The sequence below is a fragment of the Polistes dominula genome, unplaced genomic scaffold (assembly GCF_049000335.1).
Source record: "Polistes dominula isolate Pdom_NZ unplaced genomic scaffold, Pdom_raw_medaka contig_82, whole genome shotgun sequence".
NCBI lineage: Eukaryota > Metazoa > Arthropoda > Insecta > Hymenoptera > Vespidae > Polistes > Polistes dominula.
The window spans coordinates 5,537,738-5,559,534 of NW_028301046.1; the positions used below are offsets into that span (position 1 = coordinate 5,537,738).

A 21,797-nucleotide genomic window follows, 5' to 3' on the forward strand; every position below is an offset into this window, starting at 1 on the left:
TATTCAAAACAAAAAAATAAAATTACATGATATCCGTACCCTTGCTCTAGCGTCAACTTGAGCACCATTCCTAAGAAGTATCCTGATAATATCAGTCTGGTTTGCTCTAGCAGCTAAATGTAACGGCGTCTCGCCTCTTACTGTCGGTATGTCTGGACTAGCTTCGTGTTGCAGCAAGTAAATGACGATGTTCATACATCCCATAAAACTTGCTACATGCAGCGGAGTTAATCCGGACTAAAACAAAAATAAATAACAAGAAATTTTTTAGAATTTTAAATTATTACAAAAAATATATTTTTAATATTCAATAATAATATTGTTTACCTCCGTAGTGGCTTCGATACTAGCTTTGTGTTTTAATAGAAGTTCAACCACTTTGATTCTGTTCTTCTTACACGCAATATGAAGAGGTGTGAAACCATTGAGTGCACGTGCATTAGGATCCGCATTTCTATCGAGTAAAAGTTTGGCCACTCTTACGTGACCACAATGAGCTGCCACATGCAATGCTGTTAAATAGTCTACTGTTACTTCATCCACAGGTGCACGATGATAAAGTAAAACCCTTGCTGCGTCTACGTGATCTCCTTGAGCAGCCATGTGTAATGGTGCGAGACCATTCTGCACGATAATCAAGAAAAAATGCATTACTCAAATGATAATCAAATATTATTCGACAACGATGAGGTTTATGAATATATAATTTATTACCTTTGTCTTAGAGCCAATGGGCGCTCCTTTTTCAATAAGAATATCAACAACTTCATGATGACCTGATCTTGCTGCACAATGAAGAGGTGTAAGGCCATCTCTCGTTTTAGCTTCGATATTTGCTCCTTTATTCATCAGATGACTTACCATTTTTAGTTTACCCCATTTTGCAGCTACATGAATTGGTGTAATATTGTGCTATATGAACGAACAAACGAAAAAATAAAACGTAAATATCATATTTGTTCAAATATTTTTTAATAATTATAGGTGCACATATAAATATGATTGAATACTTACTTTAGCAACAAAATTAACATCCGCACCTCTGTCATAAAGTAAAGAAGCAATTCGATCGTTGCCATAATGTGCGGCTATGTGAAGTGGCGTAAAACCGCTTTTCGAAGTTACATCGGGATTATGGTCGTTCTGTTAAAAAATAAAATACGATAAAGATTCAATAAACGCACTATTTACTTTTATAATTTTCCATTTACTTAAAATATAAAATAAAAGCGTATTATATTGACCCTTTGATCGATTTATTACGAATTCAAAATGAATGATAATTCATGAACGTTCATCAGCTACCTATTTGTCAGTCTGACGTATTTCATAACGATGATATAATTCATAAATAGGTCAAGTACATATTCTTATATAACTAAAAAAAGCTACAGTACTTTTTTAATAACGCGTAAAAATACATAAGTCGATATGAGATCTCATAAACGATTTTATTCTTTTCGTATTTAATAAAAATCATATTTATATACACGTTCGTATGTAATTTAAAATTCTTTTGATGTAATTAACGTCCTAACTTTCTTTCACTTAAATATATGCGAAACATCTATACAAAACTGTTTTACATTATTTGCAGAAGTTTATAAAAAAAGTTAAAATTATCCTCTACTTTTTATTCGAACGATAGAATATTTTAAAGACAAAGTTTTCCGATATGAGATTATATTTTCCGAGAATTTTTTGTTATAATACATTTACATCGATTTTAAATATTTGAAAATTTAAGAGACGAATTTTTGTTTAGAACATAACAATTTTCACAATTTTATAGTTATATTTTTTATTATTCTCGTTCATATAAAAATCGGTCAACTATTTGGATCAAAAGAATGTATGGTATAAACTAATAGAAATGTATTAAGTGGTGAACCCTATTAACAAGAATAAGAGGATTGCTACGAAGGGCTCTTTTGCTAGAAAAAAAGAAATATGGCGTCGTACTTGCAAAAGTAGGGCAGCAGCATTACAATCATCCTTCTTAGCTGCAATGTGGAGAGCAGGTAATCGAACTTTACCGCGAGTATCATTTTCCAATAGAACGGCAACTACTTTATCATGACCCTGTTGCATGGCCACCGCCAATGGAGTAAACCCATCCTACGATAGAAAATAAAACATAAATAAAAATTGAATAATAAATAAAGTACATTGTATCTCGTATAAGTTTTTGCACAAAATTATTTTCGGGAACTATTTGTTATTCAAAAATTAACGGAATTAATTTTATTTCGAGAATTTGCCTTCTGGCAGAACTTGTCTATATGAAGGACACGTTTTTGAGATTTCAAGGTAATCCTTGTTTTTTCTTTTACATGTTTACATTACTCGTTTCGTAATGAATTAATCGACCCATAAATAGAATATTGATCCTTTAAATCAATTTCAAATCATTTATCATTTATTTTAATCGAATAACCAAAAATTATTCCTTATCTCCTATATTAGAAAAAGGACCTTGGGCATCATTAAAGTGATTTACCCTAACCCTAAATGATAGCAGCTCCACCCTTTTAGTAATAGTGGTAGAACTAATTTGTTGGCAGACATTCCTAATACGATTTTTCGTATTATCGGGGAGTAAGATAATAATGTAAATGAGTCATCGTAAATTGAATCGTTATCGATAGGACAAACGTGTAATGCTAATAGCAATAATAGTGATTATTTCAAAGTAGTTATAATATAATTTATTATTATAAAAAAACTTTAACACAGAAGATATATGTCGCTCGTAAACAAGAATAATCATAAATCACATATAATCAATGCGATTTCGATTCGTGTTTACGACTAAAATCGAAATTAAATCTTTGAAACATTTCGAGCACGTTTTTCTTCTTCTAATTATTAGATAAAGTATCTTTTTTCGAATAACACGTATTTATTATTAAAATAAATTATATATATAACACGTACCTCTGTAGTGAGGGTTTGATTTGCACCCTTACTGAGGAGGTACTTGACCACAGAGTCATGATTTTCCTGAGCAGCCATATATAGTGGTGTGAACCCATTTTGTGACTGTGCGTTGACAGAAGCACCTTGTTGAACTAGCAATTGTACAACCTCCTCTTGTCCAGCTGAAACAAGATATTAGTTTCACAGTGAAAGAAAAGTGGTCAGATATCATATACATTTCCCATTATGACCCAGGAAGAATAAGTATAGGGTAAACAAAAAGTTAACGCGTATATGATAAAACTCTTTAAAAAAAGAAAAAAAATACAAACAAAAATATGAAATATTATATATTTTTCAGTATAAATAAATCCATCAAAAGTTACATTCTTTTTCGATTAAACGTGTCATCGAGTCGTTGGACATAACAATGAATTTTTTAAAAATTATTATTGCCTAGAGGCAATGCACCATATCGGTATCAAGGTATGGAAAGATATGGGTTAATCGATATAATCTGAGAGTACGTGTATTTTACGTGTATTTGTAATACGTTTGTATATACGTATAGACAGAAACACACACACAAATGGAATTACGCTTACTTACCAAGAGAAGCAATGTGCAATGCAGTGTTTCCCTTTTTAGTAGCCGCATCGACTACTGCGCCACGATTAAGAAGTTCTCGTACGATTTCCAAGTGGCCATCCTTAGCTGCCAGGTGCAAAGCATTCAGTCCGTTCTAAGTATAAAAAAAAAAATAAATTCATTTCCTTTTTTATTTAGATTCTGTGTAAGTAAAATATTCGTTATACGTATACACGCATAGTTCCTAAGATAGTCACTTAAGTATCTTGATCAATTGCGACTATGTTAAATTCATGCGATACAGCAATGATAAACTTACAGCATTCGATGCATTAATATCCACTCCCGATTCAAGATATTCCAAAACCTTTTCGAGTTGGCCCGCACGAGCTGCTCTCAAAAATGACGTACTTGGATCACTCTGAAAATAATCAAATAAAATTTGACAAATTGAATCGATTATATTTATTTTCTCTTACGTTGTAATTATTGAATGAACGGTTTACTCGAGTTATATGATAAGTCGGACATTGCATAATTCTGATTAATTTCATGCTAACTAGGCTAATGTACTCGTGTGAACATTCGTAATAGAAATTATCAAGGGACCTTACGTAACGTTTTAATCCGTATATCTTCTCCAAATCACGTCTCGTACATATGTATGTATTCACGTGCCTTTAATTCCAATGTGCTTTTCCTTCTTTGTATTCTTTCCATTGTCAACGTAATAAAAAGAAAATATACTCTAATATGATTTCATTATAATTTTCGGCATGTTTGCAATGTCCTCATTATTGTTTTCTATTGTGCATTACGATATGCACATGTATATTTAATATCGGTGCATACGAAAGTTTGTCAATGTTATCTATGAATTGTAAATGTTCGATCTTAGAACATAAAAACTTGCACATACATTCATTTTAACCGTGCTTTTTACGTTTCTATTTTATCGAATTGTATTTTTCGTTTCTCGATAAAAGTTATCAAAAGCACGTCTCAATGTTATATATTCTTTGTAAATCCTAAACAATAAATAACAAAGCTTATTCAGCAGACAATGTATGAAAGATAAATTTATCGATCTTTGAAATTACAACTAGTATAAAAAAAGAAATCCACACATGTATATAGTATATACATGTATGATGATTCTACTACTTATACATATCTATTAATTTTTCTAGCGCAAAATATGAAGAAAAAGAAAAATAATCACGCACGACATGCTCCGCCATTATTTCACGATTACAATGCAGGTTGTTAGCCAATGTGTATGTAGTTTACTGGAACATACGGCGCCTTTCGGTCTACACGAACGATTGATGCTGATCTCGTTATTTTACTACTATCCATTTGATCGATAAAGACTAGCTTTTTCTCTTATTTATAATAAAATAACAATAATGCATGAATACATAAGCTTTCTCAAAAATTGCTTTACCGTAATGGAATGGAAATATTTGATACGAAGATGGGTAGAATATTCTGAAGACTATCCTTTTTTAAAAGTTTAAAGACCATGTCAAAAAATAAAAGTGAATTTGATCGAAAACAAAAATTGTTTCAATTTTAGGCACAAACTTCAGAAACGAGCATCAATATTAAACCGCAAATATCAAATTCGCTTGACTTTGTGTAATTTTTTCTTATTCCCAAAACTCAAATTACCACTCCGAAAACATCATTTTCAGTCGGACGAATACACTACAAGAAATTTGCAGTAATCTCTCTCAAAGCTGTACCAAAAAGTGCATTCATGGTAAATTTTCTAGGAGTAGAAAATTCAATAGCACAAACGTATTGCGTCTAAAGGAAATTTACATTGAAAAAGAGAACAAAATAAATATTAACGATTAAATTAAAATAATATACATATACGTTTAATTTAACAATACTTATTATACTTTCGTGACAAAAATTACAAATTATCAATTAGAGTTTTATTACAAGAAAAAAAATATGAACCTATGATTCAGTTATTTTAAAAATAAATTTATAATATTTTCAATTCAATAAAAAGATTTTGAAGGTCACTAAAAATGTATTGATAGCAATACAAAATCTTTACAAGAATTTCATTGATTGTGTAATGCGTTAGATGTATTATATAATCCTATGTGTGTTTTATATTTATAAGAATAAAGTTCCCATTTTTTTTCTTTTTTTTTTTACGGGGAAGAAGACAACGTACATGTCTGGAAGCGAGAAAGTCGCGTGTTAGTCAGCGGCAACTGGTTTATAAGCTACGTTATAAGCTTTATGTGGACGGTAAGTGTACGAGAATAAACTAACCGAACTACACCTGGATAGTAAAGGTAAGTAAAAAGGAGTTACAGGGAGAGACGAGACGCTTCGGCGTCACCCAACGACGAATACCCTGTCGTATTACTGGAACACATCGTATTATCGTTCATGCGTTGCATGCATAAACGCTGTCGAACAATAAATCGATAACAGAGTACGTTGGACGAGTTTTTTTTTTTCAGGGCAAATAATCCTCCTCCGTTACTGTCACGGTAATTAACATACGGAATATGTATCGTAAATAATAGTTTTACTTATTTACTTCCTTAAACACGCAGTTATTTGTTCAAGAGAGATTTCTTTTTATGGTAATTACAAAAAAATAAATTAAAAAAAAAATAAGGTAAATAAGGATATCATTATGTATATATAAAGTTTATTTGATAATGTTTTTTCTTCTTTTTCTTAGGGAGTACAATTGGAATCGCATTTATTTTCTAATGTAAATAAAAAATACTTCAATACAAAAGGTATACTGTTTCCATTAACGATTAGTTTAGTTTCTTTCTTTATTTCTTTCTTTCTGCTTTATCTACCTACCGTTTTTTCTTATTTTCTTTCTATAAGCTTTCACGATGGGCTTTATCTTCCTATCAACAGCACTTTTATTTTTTTATTTTTTTTTTAAATCGATCCTATTCATAGCTTCATGCTACGAAAAAAGGATAAGCTTCCCTCATAAAGTGATTGCCAACGCTAACAAAATAAACCAACTAGGATTTACAGTCTATTAATTTCGTAGAGAAAAAAAGAAAATAGCATTCGAAGTGGGTGGTGGTTTCAATCAAGATCTTCCTTTTTTGTTTTTTTGTTCTCTCTCATAAGTGGTAGTAGCACCATATAACGTCAATGCTAATTTAATCTGAAAAGGAAGGAATCTCCGGTTAGTAATATTATCTTCTTAAGACACATACGCATGATAATACCATAAAATAAGTCCGCAAATGTAGGTGTTAATAGAAAATGTAACGAACTGAAATAGAATTTATATGACATAGTAAAAAAGAATTTTTTTATTTGTATTAACTGATTAATTGATTGAGATTAAATTAAAATAACATAAATTAGAAATAACGAATGTCACGATCGTACAATCGTATTTATGTTAATGACGAAACATTATTTTTTCATATTCGAAGTACAAGCATCGCGAAATCACAAGAATGAAAGTCGAGTTATGATATACCAGGTATAGACGAAAGGATTGTGTATGGTGTCGATAACGGCGACACATTTTTTTTTCATCAATGGCGAAACCACGCCACGTATATTGTAACATACATTCTATATATGTCTAAAAAAAGATTACTAACTTTTGCGGTATAAGAAGTAAATGAACTAAAATAAATACGTGAGACTGCTACTTAGAAAGGGATATTATACACGTTTACGTTTGTAAGTATGTATTATACTTATGGTATATGTAGGGCCACGAAACTGTACGACAGATCCGATTACTTAAACACGAGCTGACCTCGTAGGACGATAAACTCGAATAAATAAATAAGAATATATTCTTTTAAAACTATCAATTCTTTGTTATTAGGTTTTAAGGTACGTGACGATAATCGAACTAAAATCAAGACTATTTATTTTTTCGAAAGAATAATCTATGGGGAAGGAGGGGTTATTGACAAAGGCAAGAAATATCGAGAATAGTGTGGGTTGTTAAAAATAATATACGTAAATTATCAAAAAAAATAACAGTGTAGATTAGATTCGATTAATTCACAAATTATGTTATTGATAATTTCAATTTAAACAATATAAAATTGCATTCGAATTAATTTACACATTTAATACATGCATTCATTTGTTTCATGGAAAAATATTTAACGTTAAAGAATAAACAAATCAATTATTTGAATTACGAGACGATTTATATTTATTTCCCTTAAACAAATTAAAAGATTACTTTAAAAAAGATTGAGAATCGAAAAAAAAGAAGAGATCTATGGTAAATATAATATATATGATAAAAACGTCTCTCTCACACACACACACACACAAGATAAATCTCTTTTAAATATCAAACGTTAAAAGAAACGATTCTTCCTTCATAGAGAAGGAAATTCTTTCTAATCGGTGCAACAGAGATAAAGTGTCCTTTTGTGTTTCGCGATAAATGACGGCTCGGTTTTAAATAATTCAGCGACCCCGTTACATCCAACACGTGGACATTCCCTCGTGTTATACTTGCTCCTTACCCTTCTCCCTTTACTAGAACCCTTCTTCTTTTTCTTCTTCTTCCTCACCTAGCCCCATCATCTTTCTATACTCTTTATCCAAGAAGCGAAGCTGTATCTCCGGCATGGTAGAACAACCGTTGAAAAAGAGTAGAAAAACCGGTGGAAGTCATCGTCGCGGTGGTCTCATTACTGTCTCTTTATTACAACGAACAAGTCTAGTCTCACTCAATGCGATCATATAGCGTAGCTATGCGCGCATTTTAAGTACTATGCGAGCTTGATATTATATATTCGAGTCTCCTATTCGTTTAAATGTCTTTGATCTCAAAATCTTCCCGTAAAAATTACATAAACATTTTCTATCAATTCACTATTTCATTCCAAATAAATACGAAAATAAATGGAGCGTTCTAATCGAAACACGATAAAATTCAATACTCCATATTCCACCCTTTTTTTAATACCTAAATATGCTTACAGTAAGATATTTTTATATCTCGTCTCGAAAAATTATCATCACACATGGAAAACATGGCTATTTTTATATCTTACCCTATAATGTAACACTTAAATAACTTTTGTATTCATTTTATGTAATAACATTTTCTAAAAATAACATTTCGACGTATAACGTGTGTTTGTGGGGGGAAGGGCACTGTTTATATTTTATTTTCTAAAATTTTAAGCTTCAAAGAGTTTAATGACAATTTCTTTGTGAAAAACCGAAGACGATCGTTAACGTACCGGAACATCGATATTTTTATAATCGAAACAACGACGACTGTTACGGCTAAATCGTTTCTTTCATCGAAATACCATCAAACTTTTTCTTATCGTTGAATGGATCCTTCCATTTCACCTAACACAACACAACAGAACAGAACAGAACGCAACTATGGAACAAACTATAGGAACGAAGATACTACGTAAGAAACTCATGAACCCGTAGATTCTCGTAGAATCTCGACTGTATCAAAGATTTAAACTCTCGTAGATTGCCTCGGGTGATACTGGACGAGTCTTCGAACCAGCTTGAAGAAACTGTTGTAAACCCGATCAACTATACCAAGTGATATCATCTTTGGTTATTGCCAAAGTTTCAAAAGTTGTAAACATGTCACTTATAAAACAACTAACACATTCGTATAAAATTTATTCATCTTTAATTTTTCTTATTATTAATTGAAAAAATGTGACAAAGTAAAAGCTTGTTTAACAATTCTAATTAATAAAATATTCAACTTGATTATAATTATTAGAATAAAATATTGTCATAATAAATTTTAATGATGTACCATTTGTATTGAATTATCATATTTTTATTTTTAAATGTCAAATAAGTAGAAGAATTTGTCTTATCTTAAATACTTTTAGTCTATTTGGGCTTCCATACATTAGTAAAAAGGAAGTAAACGGCAACAAGTGCAATACCTACGAACCTTACTGCAATTTCTGGCTATGTACCAAGCTAACTATAGATACAACATGCACAAAACTGACTACTATAGTAACAGAATGTGTACCTACGTAGACCTGCTTGGCGTTCCAGTCGCTGAACAAATTCAGAACCCTCGAATAAATGGTATGCGAGAAAATACATTTTCACATATTTTTCGTGATAGATTATAGTGATTTGTATTTTGTTTTTTTTTTCTTTTTTACGATTACATCATCGATTTAAAATATAATTACATATTACTTATTAAATATCAGCGATTTATTATCATTTTTAAATACAATCTTTTCTTGACGTTCCCATTCTATGACAGTAAATCTATAAATAGCTAAAGGTAGCAAAATAGTAATGAATCTTTACCAAGGATATCAATGTTCGACAGGTGATCGATCGATCAACACGCAAAAGGTAGACTTATAGTCTGACGGAAGTAATATAATAGACGAGAACAATTAATGTGACAATGAAGGAACGAGGTTGAGTTCGTTGACTTTGCTTAGAAATAGAGAAAGAAGAAGAATAAGACATGCAACGGAACGATTATAGTGGTAGGATAATAAAAGTAGTAGAAAGGAAGAAAAAAAAAGAAAAAGCAGACAATATAACGAGAAAGAGTAAAAAAAAGGAAGACCGAGAAAGGACTAACGTCGGCTTCGAAGCGTGAACCACGAACCACGAACGACCGTGCACCAAAGAACAAACCGTCGGGGAATTTTCATTGGAAAATGTGTTTAATTCTTCATCAAAAAACGTAAAAAAAAATTAAACGAAGGGATAAATAAAAAAAAATAAAAAATCTTCCAAAGAATAAAAAATTACAACGAACGGATAGGAAAGTACGTACATTTTGAATGTAGTCGGATAATGTAATTAAACTAATTAAAATTTCAAGATAACCATCTGACAACGTGTGGAATGCAAAATACACGTAGCACAAACCGGAAAGTAACAAAGTCTTTTACGCGTGTAGGCGTGTTCATTCTCCGGTGTGGGTAGACGCCATATTTCAATGTATACGCACACAAATATGTGGTGGTTATATACGAGTCACACATGCGTAGGAGTAAGCGCAAGCTTCACATACGTGTAGGATCCTCGAAAGGGCCTTGACCGTTTCCAAATGCCTCCAGGAACGGAGTTCTACGCTTACTACTACTACAACTACTACCTGTCCAGACTAAGAGCTGAGATATCGTGACGTTAAATATCGAGTCTTTTCTTGGCGAGACGTGATTAATGTTGATTTTCATCGAACAGTGACTAGGCCATGGCCAAGAAGAGTTGATCTCTCTGAAGTTTTTTACGAATTAACGAGACCCACGGGTACGACTCGTGAAAGATTCTACTACGAGGAAACATTTTTAATTTAAGACTGACCGGAAGACCCTGACCTCTTTCAGTATTATTATTATTACTATTATTATTAATATTATTATTATGCATTTTGTATGAATCTCATGAAAATTTACCTCGAAAATAAAACATTTTATTTTATAAATAGATTTAAAAAAAAAAGGTTTAAAATATTATAGCAGGTACACAGAAGAAAGTTTAAAAATAAAAATACGAAGTTTTCATTCCAGTCGAATCTTCGAAATAATAATTAAAAATAACATCACAACGTTACGTTTACAAATACGTCATTCTCAGTACGTATGCATAAAATTATACAAGTAAATACAAATCGCACGATCTGAACGCCCTTTCCTCCTTACAACCCTGAAATCAAAGAAGCATCGAGCCGTACAACTGCTCTTCTTAACTTCTAATTTGATCTATCTCGCTGGGAATCCTTTTGACTGATGGTTCCCGCGAGTCCTGCAGAAGGAAAGAAAAATTACTTCCCACGAACTATCCTCGAACTTGACCGATTATCTTCTGATAGTATTTTGCTAATTTCTAACAATCGCCGACGATAAAAGCACGCAATTATCCTGTCAACGATGCAGCAGTGTTATGGTAAATTCATATAAACCTACATACTTAGTCGTTAGAATAATAAAATCAACATGGAATTTGATCTTAAACAATGTTTATGCTCAATCTAATCTAAAAATAAATATATTTTCCTCGTAACGTGTTTAAACTACGTAAACAGAGGCCAGAGGAATGTTACATACAAAAAAAAAAGTCATTTGTTTGATAAAATTATACGTTTTATGAGAAAAACGTTGCAAATTCAAAGTAAAGAAAAAAAAAACATTGTTTTTGCAACAACGAATATCAAAGAAATCCAATCAATTTATTTTCTCTCTCGTGTTATTAAAAGTTCTCTTTTTTTTCTCTCTCTGTCTCTCTCTACCATTCAGTAGTGTCCATCCTATATCCCTTTCTCTCCCTACCTATCTATCTATTCTATCTATTTATCTATCTATCCATCTATTCATCTCAGCCATCTCTCTATGATCAGTCCAAGTTAACTATGCACTAAGCCAATGTTACATAATCACAATAAATTACAAACGAGGAATGACATCACGTCCCGCGTTATAAGTGTGAGGTCATCAGGTGCTGACTGGATCGAAAGTACAGGTTTTTACGGCCATCTTGTTTGGCCTCGCTCGTCGAGGGTGACGGCATAACCGTATATGCGTTCTCGCTCTTACTATACGCATAGGTAGTTCGAGGTTGACAAAAAAAAAATAAAAATAAAAGTAAAGAAATAGAAGTCGATTCCCAACATCACGGTTCTCCTTTCGACGATTAAAATGAACAAAAGAAAAAGAGAAAATAATGAAATGAAAAGTTTTATTTGGCGATCCCACATTCCTATCTTTAAAAGTACAATTCTTCAAGAAAGTACATCCTATCTCGCAAGATGCTGACAAACTGATACTTCGGTATGTATATGTATGTATATATATACATATATTTTTTTTTAATTTTCTTCCATCCTTTCATCGTAGATTTACAAAATCATGTTTTATATTTTAATGGACAGATAGATACGCTTACTGTCGGAACTGTAGGATCATATGAAGAAAAATACGCGTCTCTGTTTTTCTATATCTCCGGATATAATACTTAAACTATTTTTAACTCCCTCTCTCTCTCTCTCTCTCTCTCTCTGTCTCTCTCTTTTTGAATTTTCGACGCATATCGAAATTAAAGAACGCAGGAAGGTTAAATAGTTTTGAAAACGGGCCAAGTATCGTTCTTGTGGATGAAAAATATGGAAAAAGAAAGCAGCTATCTCGTATACATAAAATCATAGATCGATAGTTAGTTAAAGGATTGACATTTCGTCGATGTTACATCCTATCTGACAAAAGTATACATCCGTCATTCAACATTTCCTCCTCCCTCTTCTTCTTCTTCTTCTTCTTTCATCGAGTCATTCATAGATACGAATGATACCAACCATGAGAATGACACGCTTGAGTTACTTACGATTGCCGGTTGAAAAATATCGACCGGATGTTGTACAGCATCATCCTCGAGATCGTTTATTTTCATTAAGGGAAGAGAGAGAGAGAAAGAGAGACGATAACGTGAATACATCGGTGACAACATCTTTTGTCATCATCTTTTTTTTTTACTGTCTTTCTTTTTCAATTATAACGACAAACAATATAATTGCAGTAAAGATAATAATTTTCTTTCTCTCTCTCTCTCTCTCTCTCTCTCTCTCTCTCTCTCTCTCTCTTTCTCTCATTCTTTTTATTTTCCTCTTTCTATTTCTCTCTTTTTCTCAGATCGATCTTTTTATTAAATTCGAAAGTTCAAGGCAACTAGAAGAAAATTAGGACGCGAGTCGACAAATTACCCGATCGTCCTCCGGTGTTCTAATTTTCAGAAATGATCGCATGCAACGAAAACCAAAACGTGATTCACACTTATAATATGGCATAATGTAGTATATACTTTGAGTTTCGTATGATTTTAGTCGCCAAAATTCATTGAGAAGTAAAAACATTTTGTTAACTTATTAACATTTTATACACGCTAGAAATATTCTAACGATAGCATCCTCTTTAACTTGATTTTCCCGTTATTCGTCTATCTATGAAGAAAAACAATAGTCGATGCATAGCGATGCTTCGAGACTTTAACAAATGGTGTTTAAAATGCCAGTGTCAAACGGTTGAACTATGAACCACTTGCATCGGTATATCACGTTCCAAGTCAACTTCTAATTGTATCGTTCAAGATGAAAACTATTACGTCCTATTTTAGAAACGCTTTATTGCAACAATCAGATACGCTCAAAATCTACTATAGTTATGAATCACAGTGTTAATCGAACAATATATTCAAGATTAAGGTAAAACAAGGGGAGATACACCAATGTCAATGAGAACACAAATTCAATTTAATCCCTCTTTGCTTTTAGTTTTTTTTTCATCAAATGAGATATAAAATGCAATATGAAAATCTTTAATTAGCGTTAAATTTTAATTAAATAATTATTACAATTAATTCGTACTTCTTGAGATATCTTTTGATGTTTATTTTGAATTGTTAGTCTAAAGTAGTATATATTATCACTTTTCGATAGATAGCAATCATTTTCGACACGTCCTTTCCATTGAGTCTTAATTAAATGTTACGAGCAAGAAGAGATGCTGGAGAAAACAAGAGTAGGAGAGTTACATCTATTACAGAGGGGGCCGATGAAGAGCAAAGTTGAAAGGGTCGAGGTCGCGGTTGACACGAATACGAGCAAGAAAGAAAAAGGGAGAGAAAGAAAGAGAAAAATAAATAGAAAGGGAGAGAGAAAGTGAAAAAGAAGAAAACAGAGAACACGACTTTTGAGAATTTATTTATAATAGTCTCCTTGGTATTTCATAGTAGCTTTCACGACTTTCTCATGACACTGCTCGCATTACAATTTTTATTTTTCCTCCCCATAAACCACAAAAACACGGTAAAAACTCCTTGCAACACGCTCGCTGATCCACATACTTTTTCTAGTATTCTATATATTTTTTTTCTAATTTTTTTATTTATTTTTTTCCATTTCAAATAATCGATTAATAAATAATATCTCTGACGTAATACCTTATTAAAAGAGAAAAGGTATTCTCGTTAGTTGTGAGATGTCATCTCTTTGAAATATTATGTAAATTTTGGTTTTAGAATTCAAAGAACGAAATTAAGAATGAGCTTTATCAAGAAATAGGAAAGGGGTTAAGGGATGGAGAAGGACGACAGCGAACGATTAAGCAATAACTCGGTACTTTTTCATTCGTTTCGTGAAGGAATTTATCTTTAGAGAGAAAAAAAAAGAAAAAGCAGAAAAAGCAATTGTTCTACATATTTTATAAATTTCCAGGAATGTAACTAGGTTAGTAACTGAACTAAATTCGCGATTATCACCAAGCATGCGCATACCTACTCCTCGTGCTGTTGTATACGAAGGAGTCTACTAAAAGACTGAACAATGAAATTAAAAAATGTTGGTCCGTGGTGAATTGAAATAAATTCACCAAAAGAACAATATAAAAATGGTTTGTAACCGCGTACGTTATTTTCACAAATATCTTCCATTTTTCCACTATCAACATATAATCGCAACGTTCGTAAAATTTTTAAAATACGACCTTTAAAATAGTAATCAACTTATAAAGAAAAAGAACAACGACTTTTTTAATCCATTACCATAATCACATACTACGCGTGAAAAAAAAGAAATATATTAAATTAATGTAAATTGTTTGCTACGATTAAATATAAAGATCACGCTAATGAAATGGTATATCTATGTATAAAAAGAAAGAGAAATATTATGAATAGCACGAGAAACACGCGACAAAAAGAATTCGAGAAAACAGAAAAAGGGAAAGCATTGGAAAATGTCATTATTCTATATTATTTTTTTCCCCTGCTGCATAATTAAAATGAAGAGAATAATTACGATATATAAATAGAAAAAAACAAAGAATACTCTCTCAAAGGTTGGGTACAACGATTAATTTGACTTTACATTTTGCGCGAGGATAATGTCATAGATAAACTAACAACCTACATACATACATACATACATACATACATACATACATACATACATACATACATACATACATACATACATACATACATACATACATACATACATACATACATACATACATACATACATACATACATACATACATACATACATACATACATACATACATACATACATACATACATACATACATACATACATACATACATACATACATACATACATACATACATACATACATACATACATACATACATACATACATACATACATACATACATACATACATACATACATACATACATACATACATACATACATACATACATACATACATACATACATACATACATACATACATACATACATACATATATATATATATATATATATATATATATATATATATATATATATTCAAAGTTATTAATCGAGTAAATATTGAAAATCGAATAATCGAAAAGATATATTAAAAGAAGATATTTGCGGAGAACGTTAAAAGTAAGGAACAGGGAGAAGGTAAAAATTGCGGAAACAGAGCAGAACAGATGAAGGTAGGGCAGGACTTTTTACATAGGTTGGTGAGTAATAGATACATGTACATGTACGTATCATCTACGTACATACACATAGCTATATGTAGGACAAGCAAGATGGAGTCTCAAGCTTCGGGTCGATACGAACGCGGCAGCGCTATTGCAGCAAACCTCCCCCTCATTCCTTCCACAGACATCACTCTGTTTCTCACTTTACCATCTTTTTTTCTTTCTTTATTTATTTATTTATTTATTTCTTACCTTCCTTCATTACTTCCGTTTTCTTATTTAAGTTTCCGAACTCCTCACTACTTTTCGTAGTGTCGATTCGTGACAACTTATATTTTATTGTAACAGATAAAGATTTGCATTCGATGCGACAACAGGTAACTTTGTTATTTAAATTCGGATAGCTTTTAACGTCTCGATTCTTCTTATTGATAATATAAACGATCGTGTCGCGTTTACTTTTTTCTTCTTCTTCTTCTTCTTCTCCTTTTTCTTCTTCTCCTTTTTCTTCTTCTCCTTCTTCTTTTATGTTATTTTTTATTCGAAGATATCACAACTACTTCATTCTACTAATAAAACGAATATTTTTTTCATCAATTAAATTAAATTTTCACGTATATTTACATCCATATATTTATGTTTGATAGAATTTTGTCCGAAATATTTAATATTCGTCTTTGAGAATAAGATTACGTCAGCATATGAAAGAACAGTTAAATCAAAATGTCATAGAATCATACCCACGTACGAAATATCACGGACGTGTCCTTAATTCATTCGCGTGTATCTTTTAAAAAAACGCTTTCGTAATGAAAAGAGGTACGATTCTACACTACCGTAATTGTACTCACACACCAGCGTGCATCATATGAACGAACAAACGACTACTTAAAATCATATACGACTCTTTATTTGAAGTAAATAGATTCATCTTTTAAATGGAATATTACTTTTTATAGTATTTAAATAAATACGTACAAACTGTAAGAGAACGTAATATTTTTTGACGATAACTACTTGAGATTTGAACTCGCTTACTTACTTGCTTTTTAATTATACATGTGCATGAATATACAAAGTCAAATTATGCGAAGACACTATTCCATAAGATAAAAAGAAAAAAGAAAGAAAAAGAATTAAGAAAAAAAGAGGCATCTTGATTCTAAATACGATTGAAAAGATAAACGAATTTGAAGGAAAAAAAAAATCTCTCTTTAGTTTAACGACACTTGAAAATAAAAGTATATAAAAGCTTCGGAATGCAGAGAAAGAGAGACCACTTCGAAGGACCAATTTAATTCTCGACGTAGAGTAGAGTCCTCTCTACGTTCGCCTAAATTAAACGACATTGGGGTGCTATGAACCTTGGTTTAGCTGTTAAAGACTCAAGAAGGGGAGTTCGTCGGCAGTCGGGTTAGCAGGTCGAAAGGACTGTAACGGGTAAAGAGAGGAGAGAGATATTGACAATGCAAAAAGGGGGTCGATCCCTCGTGTCGGTTATACGTTCGTGAACGTAATTCTACACATTGGGATGTGCATATGTGTAAAGGGAACCTACGCGGTTGCAATGTAAAGCTGAAATATCGGTTTCCGTTGTTCAAATGATACCAATGATGGATTGAAAATAAGATACAAAAAAAAAATAAAATACTAATCGATAAATACGTCATAAAACTCAAACAAAAATGTCATCTAATATATTACGTTGTTAAGAGCTTCAATATTTTATCGAACATGTAAATAATATGTAATATAAAAATCTAAAGAAAGTTGTTGATCTAAAATATAAAAACAAAAAAGTGTCTTTTATTTACTATTAAAAAAAGTGAAATTACTTTTCGAACGATCTATTATACTATACGAGAATAGATTGAATAGTTTTAGGGCTATGTGGAAAAATTTAAATCAATGGTTTCTATATTAGACTCAAAACTTTTTAATCTAATCGCTGTATGTGTATAGATTATTATACCGATTTATTATCAATATTTTGTTCTTTTATTTCATATATACACATATATATTATATAAAGTAGATTTCGAGGAGAACGGTAAGTTGAACTTATACTACATGCTTTTAAACTGCAATATACATTTATTTAGATTAATTATCAATTATTTGAGATATATCGAACACTCTGATGTATTCTATAATAATATTTTCAATTGTTTAAACTAAGTTACATTCATTCGTTTTAACATTCCTGACGAGTGTGATGACTTTAAATTGAAAATGTTCATCTAACAAAATATCAAATCGAAACTATGTTTATTCAAAGTATATATATAATTTTAAAACAAATATACTTTATATATTATTCTTACTTTAAATGGTATTAAAGCTTATTTAATCAGTATTAAGCTGATTCTGATATACACACATTCAACACAACTAAACATTAGAATCTTCCATAATCTCATTCAACTGTTGATCGATTGAGGGTTCTATCTTACTCTCTCTCTTTCTCTCTCTTCCTACTTTTACGCTCCCTATCTCTCTTAATGTAATTTTATAAAATATTATCTTTACTGTCGCCCCCAAAAAGTTTCACTTAAAAACAAAAAGAAAAATAAAATAGATCGATAGGAGAGCGTAATGAATTATCATGATATTATCATTGAATTCACAAGGTCGCAAGAGATATAAGATGATAATAATAAAACTATATCTCGATTTATCCTAGTAACGTACGATGAACGGGGTCAGCCGTACACAAAGCTTTTAACGGCAGCAGCGTTTTATCGGACTTTATTGAACTGGGTCAATCACATTTCCTATATCGTCGGCCGTGCGTAAGTATCTATCAAGAATAACTCGCCAAATTTCACGTAAAAGTTACAAAGATAATTTTTCTTATTCTCAATCGACCTATAAATAAAATATTTATGCATGTATTATACATAGAATGCGTATTACTTTGACATCAAAATAATACAGATAATAATAATATTTTTTTACCGATCTTATATATGACCGAAAATAAAAAAACCGAAATTTTATAAGATTCGTTACTTTCGATACGAAATCTTTTTTCAAAGAAAAACCGTTGTGTGACTTCTTTTTAACAATTATTTCAAAGAAAAAAGTTCACTCTCGTTAAAGCGAAAAAAGCTTGCTCGTTCGTTCGTTCATTCGGCATGTAAAGCCGTGTTGTGTGCTTTTTCGCTTTGCCGATGGCGCCATTACCAAACGAACGTGTACACACGCAAATACATTTATTTTCAGTCTTTACTTTTACGCCGACACGAAAAGGGGGTGGTTATCTATATCCACATATATTTATATATATACATACATACATCATAAAAATATACATGTTTACGTACATTTATATATGAATGTATTTACAACACACCTATGCATTCATACAAAAACATATATATGAAATACTATGTTATAATGTACACGTGTACGTCCTCTTCTCTCTTCCTTTTTCTCTCTCACTCTCTCTCTCTCTCTCTTTCTCGAATGCGATTTCACAACCCAGTTCCGTCCGGTTGAAAATGTACGAATAGAAAATAGGATCCACAGCCGATATCTGGTAGTCCTATGAGCATATAAAACGTGCACCAAACGTAATTTTTTTTCATCCGATTGTTACCAAAATATTATTGTGAAATCTACCGGAAGATATTAAATCTAAAACAAGATCCTTTCTCTCTTTCTCTCTCTCTCCTTCTCGCTTGTTTTCTCTTCCTTTTCGATTGAAAAAGTATTTACAAAGGAATGAAACTTTACGGTATTAAAATTCAAATGAAAAATCAATAAATAGATAAACAAATATCCCTTTCATTTAAATTCCCTTTTATTTCCCGTGAAAAAAAAATAAAAATAAATAAATAAATAAATATATATATATAAATATGTTCTTCGTGAGAATTCATGAACTAATTTCTGTAAGAGAAAGAAAAAGACATTCCAGAGATATCTCACATCGTGAATATAATAAGGCAGCTGTTACGAAGCACAACGTCTGATTAAGAACGGCGGCACGTAACACGCGAGTCAGCAGCACTCATCATCAAGAGTGTACTTTCATCGCCTTCTATGAACTGACGTGTCACACGGTGGGCAGCACATAATCACGACCTAAAAAACGAATTAGGACGAAATTGCGTTGATCCTTTTTCTGCTTCTTTTTTTCTTCTTATTCTTAATCTCACAAAAATTAATGATTATTCTTTCCGTTCGTCTCTTTCGATTTGGGGTCACCTATATTCGTCATCCTCCTTATTACTTGGAAGAACTGTCATGTTCTTTGTTATTTTTATTAAAGGTCTAATTTCAAGTGTCGCCATGATATCATATCCGCGGCACGCGTTTAAACTCGATTAAGAGAATCGATTAACGCATTTATTTTATCCATTGAAGACAATATCAAAATGTCAAGGAATACTATTCTGAAATAGAAGTTTATTGTAATAATGTTATTACTATTATTATTGTTATTATAATTATTATAGATCAAGAAAGCACATATAAATTTCATGTCTACGTTGCTATTTATTCCTTGAGATAGCACTTTACCTATCTATGGCCTCGAGAACGTTTAAAGGGTGAGCGATAAGGATAGTCAAAAGGGGGAACGACCCGTACGAGTCGGCCCTTCAGGCATTTTCTTGCTACTACACAATATGCCTACGTAACATATGGGTTAGATGACTCTTCAAAGCTCACCGATTTTCTTTTCTTTTCTCCTATTATAAAGATATAAGAAATAAAAGCTAAACCAAGCATAAAAACGATTTTAAATTGACCCACGTCTACTTTCGGATATGAGAAACCAATTGAATTATAATTCGAGAACAATATTTTTTTTCTTCTTTATAAAATAAAATTTTATTTTAAATTCATAATACGTTGATAAGTTAAAAATTGTCAAATCTTGTACGAAAACATTTTTTGATGTAATTCGTTATTATTTTAATATTAATATAAAAGTTCGGTTGTTTATTGAATAGATCTCAGTGAAATTTGTATCTGTAAAATAAATCTAGAATAAGTTATCTTATGTTAGATGGATATTACGCATTTGGTTGGATTAATTAAACAGTAATGTTTGTAATCTGAAAAACTCGTGGTAGATTTACGTGAAAATACGATTTGATCTATGATGTAATCATTCGTGAGTCTATTACGAGAAGTAAACACACACACACACACAAAGAGAGCGGATAAACGATGTAATATGCGAAACACAATAACAAATTACAAGCAGTAGGATGATACGAGCAAATGAAGCCCTATACGTGCGATATGTTTTGAACGAGTATGTAGTTTGTTTATTCCTCGAAGAAACTCAATAATAACGAATGTTACCTTAATTCGAGCAGTGATTCTAACAATAAGATATTTTTCGAATTTCTAACTCAAGTATTTTTGATTACTCGTTGTGTTTCGATTTTCTGTCGTAATAATAACTAAAACTTATCATCATTTTTTTTAAATTAATTTTACGAAAGACGCGCATTCGTTTCACCAATTTCACTTTCCTTGCATTTTTGTGTCGAGCGTATTAAAAGAAAAGACAAATAAAAATATTTACGAAACGAACAACATCAAAGTCCAAGTCGAAATAAACACGCGTGTACACCATCGTGCTTACTATTATAGTAATGGTCTGCGGCCCACGGTAACCGTGACCTTTTACGAAGCAACAACAGTCTATTCGTCTTAATGGTCGCTTTACATGCCACTGCGCAAAGTAACAATCTGAGGTACGTAAGAAAAGACCAAATAAAAAAATGATCGGACATTTTTCTTTCTCTCATTTGGATTCATGTTCAAAAAAAAAAAAATTTTTAATCCTCGACAAAAACTAAGAGTTACTTCTTTAA

The 21,797-nt window shown here is 31.5% G+C and overlaps 1 protein-coding gene and 1 long non-coding RNA gene across 19 annotated transcripts in view; both read right to left on the minus strand.

The window, feature by feature from the left end:
- LOC107074551 (uncharacterized) overlaps positions 1-21,797 on the minus strand; it is a 75,766-nt gene that overhangs the window by 50,076 nt on the left and 3,893 nt on the right. For all 18 annotated transcript variants that reach the window (XM_089175138.1, XM_089175135.1, XM_089175132.1 and 15 more), the window contains 8 exons: positions 3,827-3,928; positions 3,529-3,661; positions 2,938-3,101; positions 1,963-2,118; positions 1,015-1,143; positions 715-912; positions 328-624; positions 40-237 (listed from right to left, as the gene is read on the minus strand). In XM_089175138.1, the coding sequence (XP_089031264.1) occupies positions 40-237; positions 328-624; positions 715-912; positions 1,015-1,143; positions 1,963-2,118; positions 2,938-3,101; positions 3,529-3,661; positions 3,827-3,928 (1,377 nt within the window). The remainder of the gene's footprint in view (positions 1-39; positions 238-327; positions 625-714; positions 913-1,014; positions 1,144-1,962; positions 2,119-2,937; positions 3,102-3,528; positions 3,662-3,826; positions 3,929-21,797) is intronic.
- On the minus strand, positions 6,309-8,162 carry LOC149031651 (uncharacterized). Its single transcript, XR_016177483.1, has 2 exons — positions 8,025-8,162; positions 6,309-6,679 (listed from the first exon to the last, which is right to left on the minus strand). It is a non-coding gene; the product is annotated as an uncharacterized LOC149031651 (long non-coding RNA).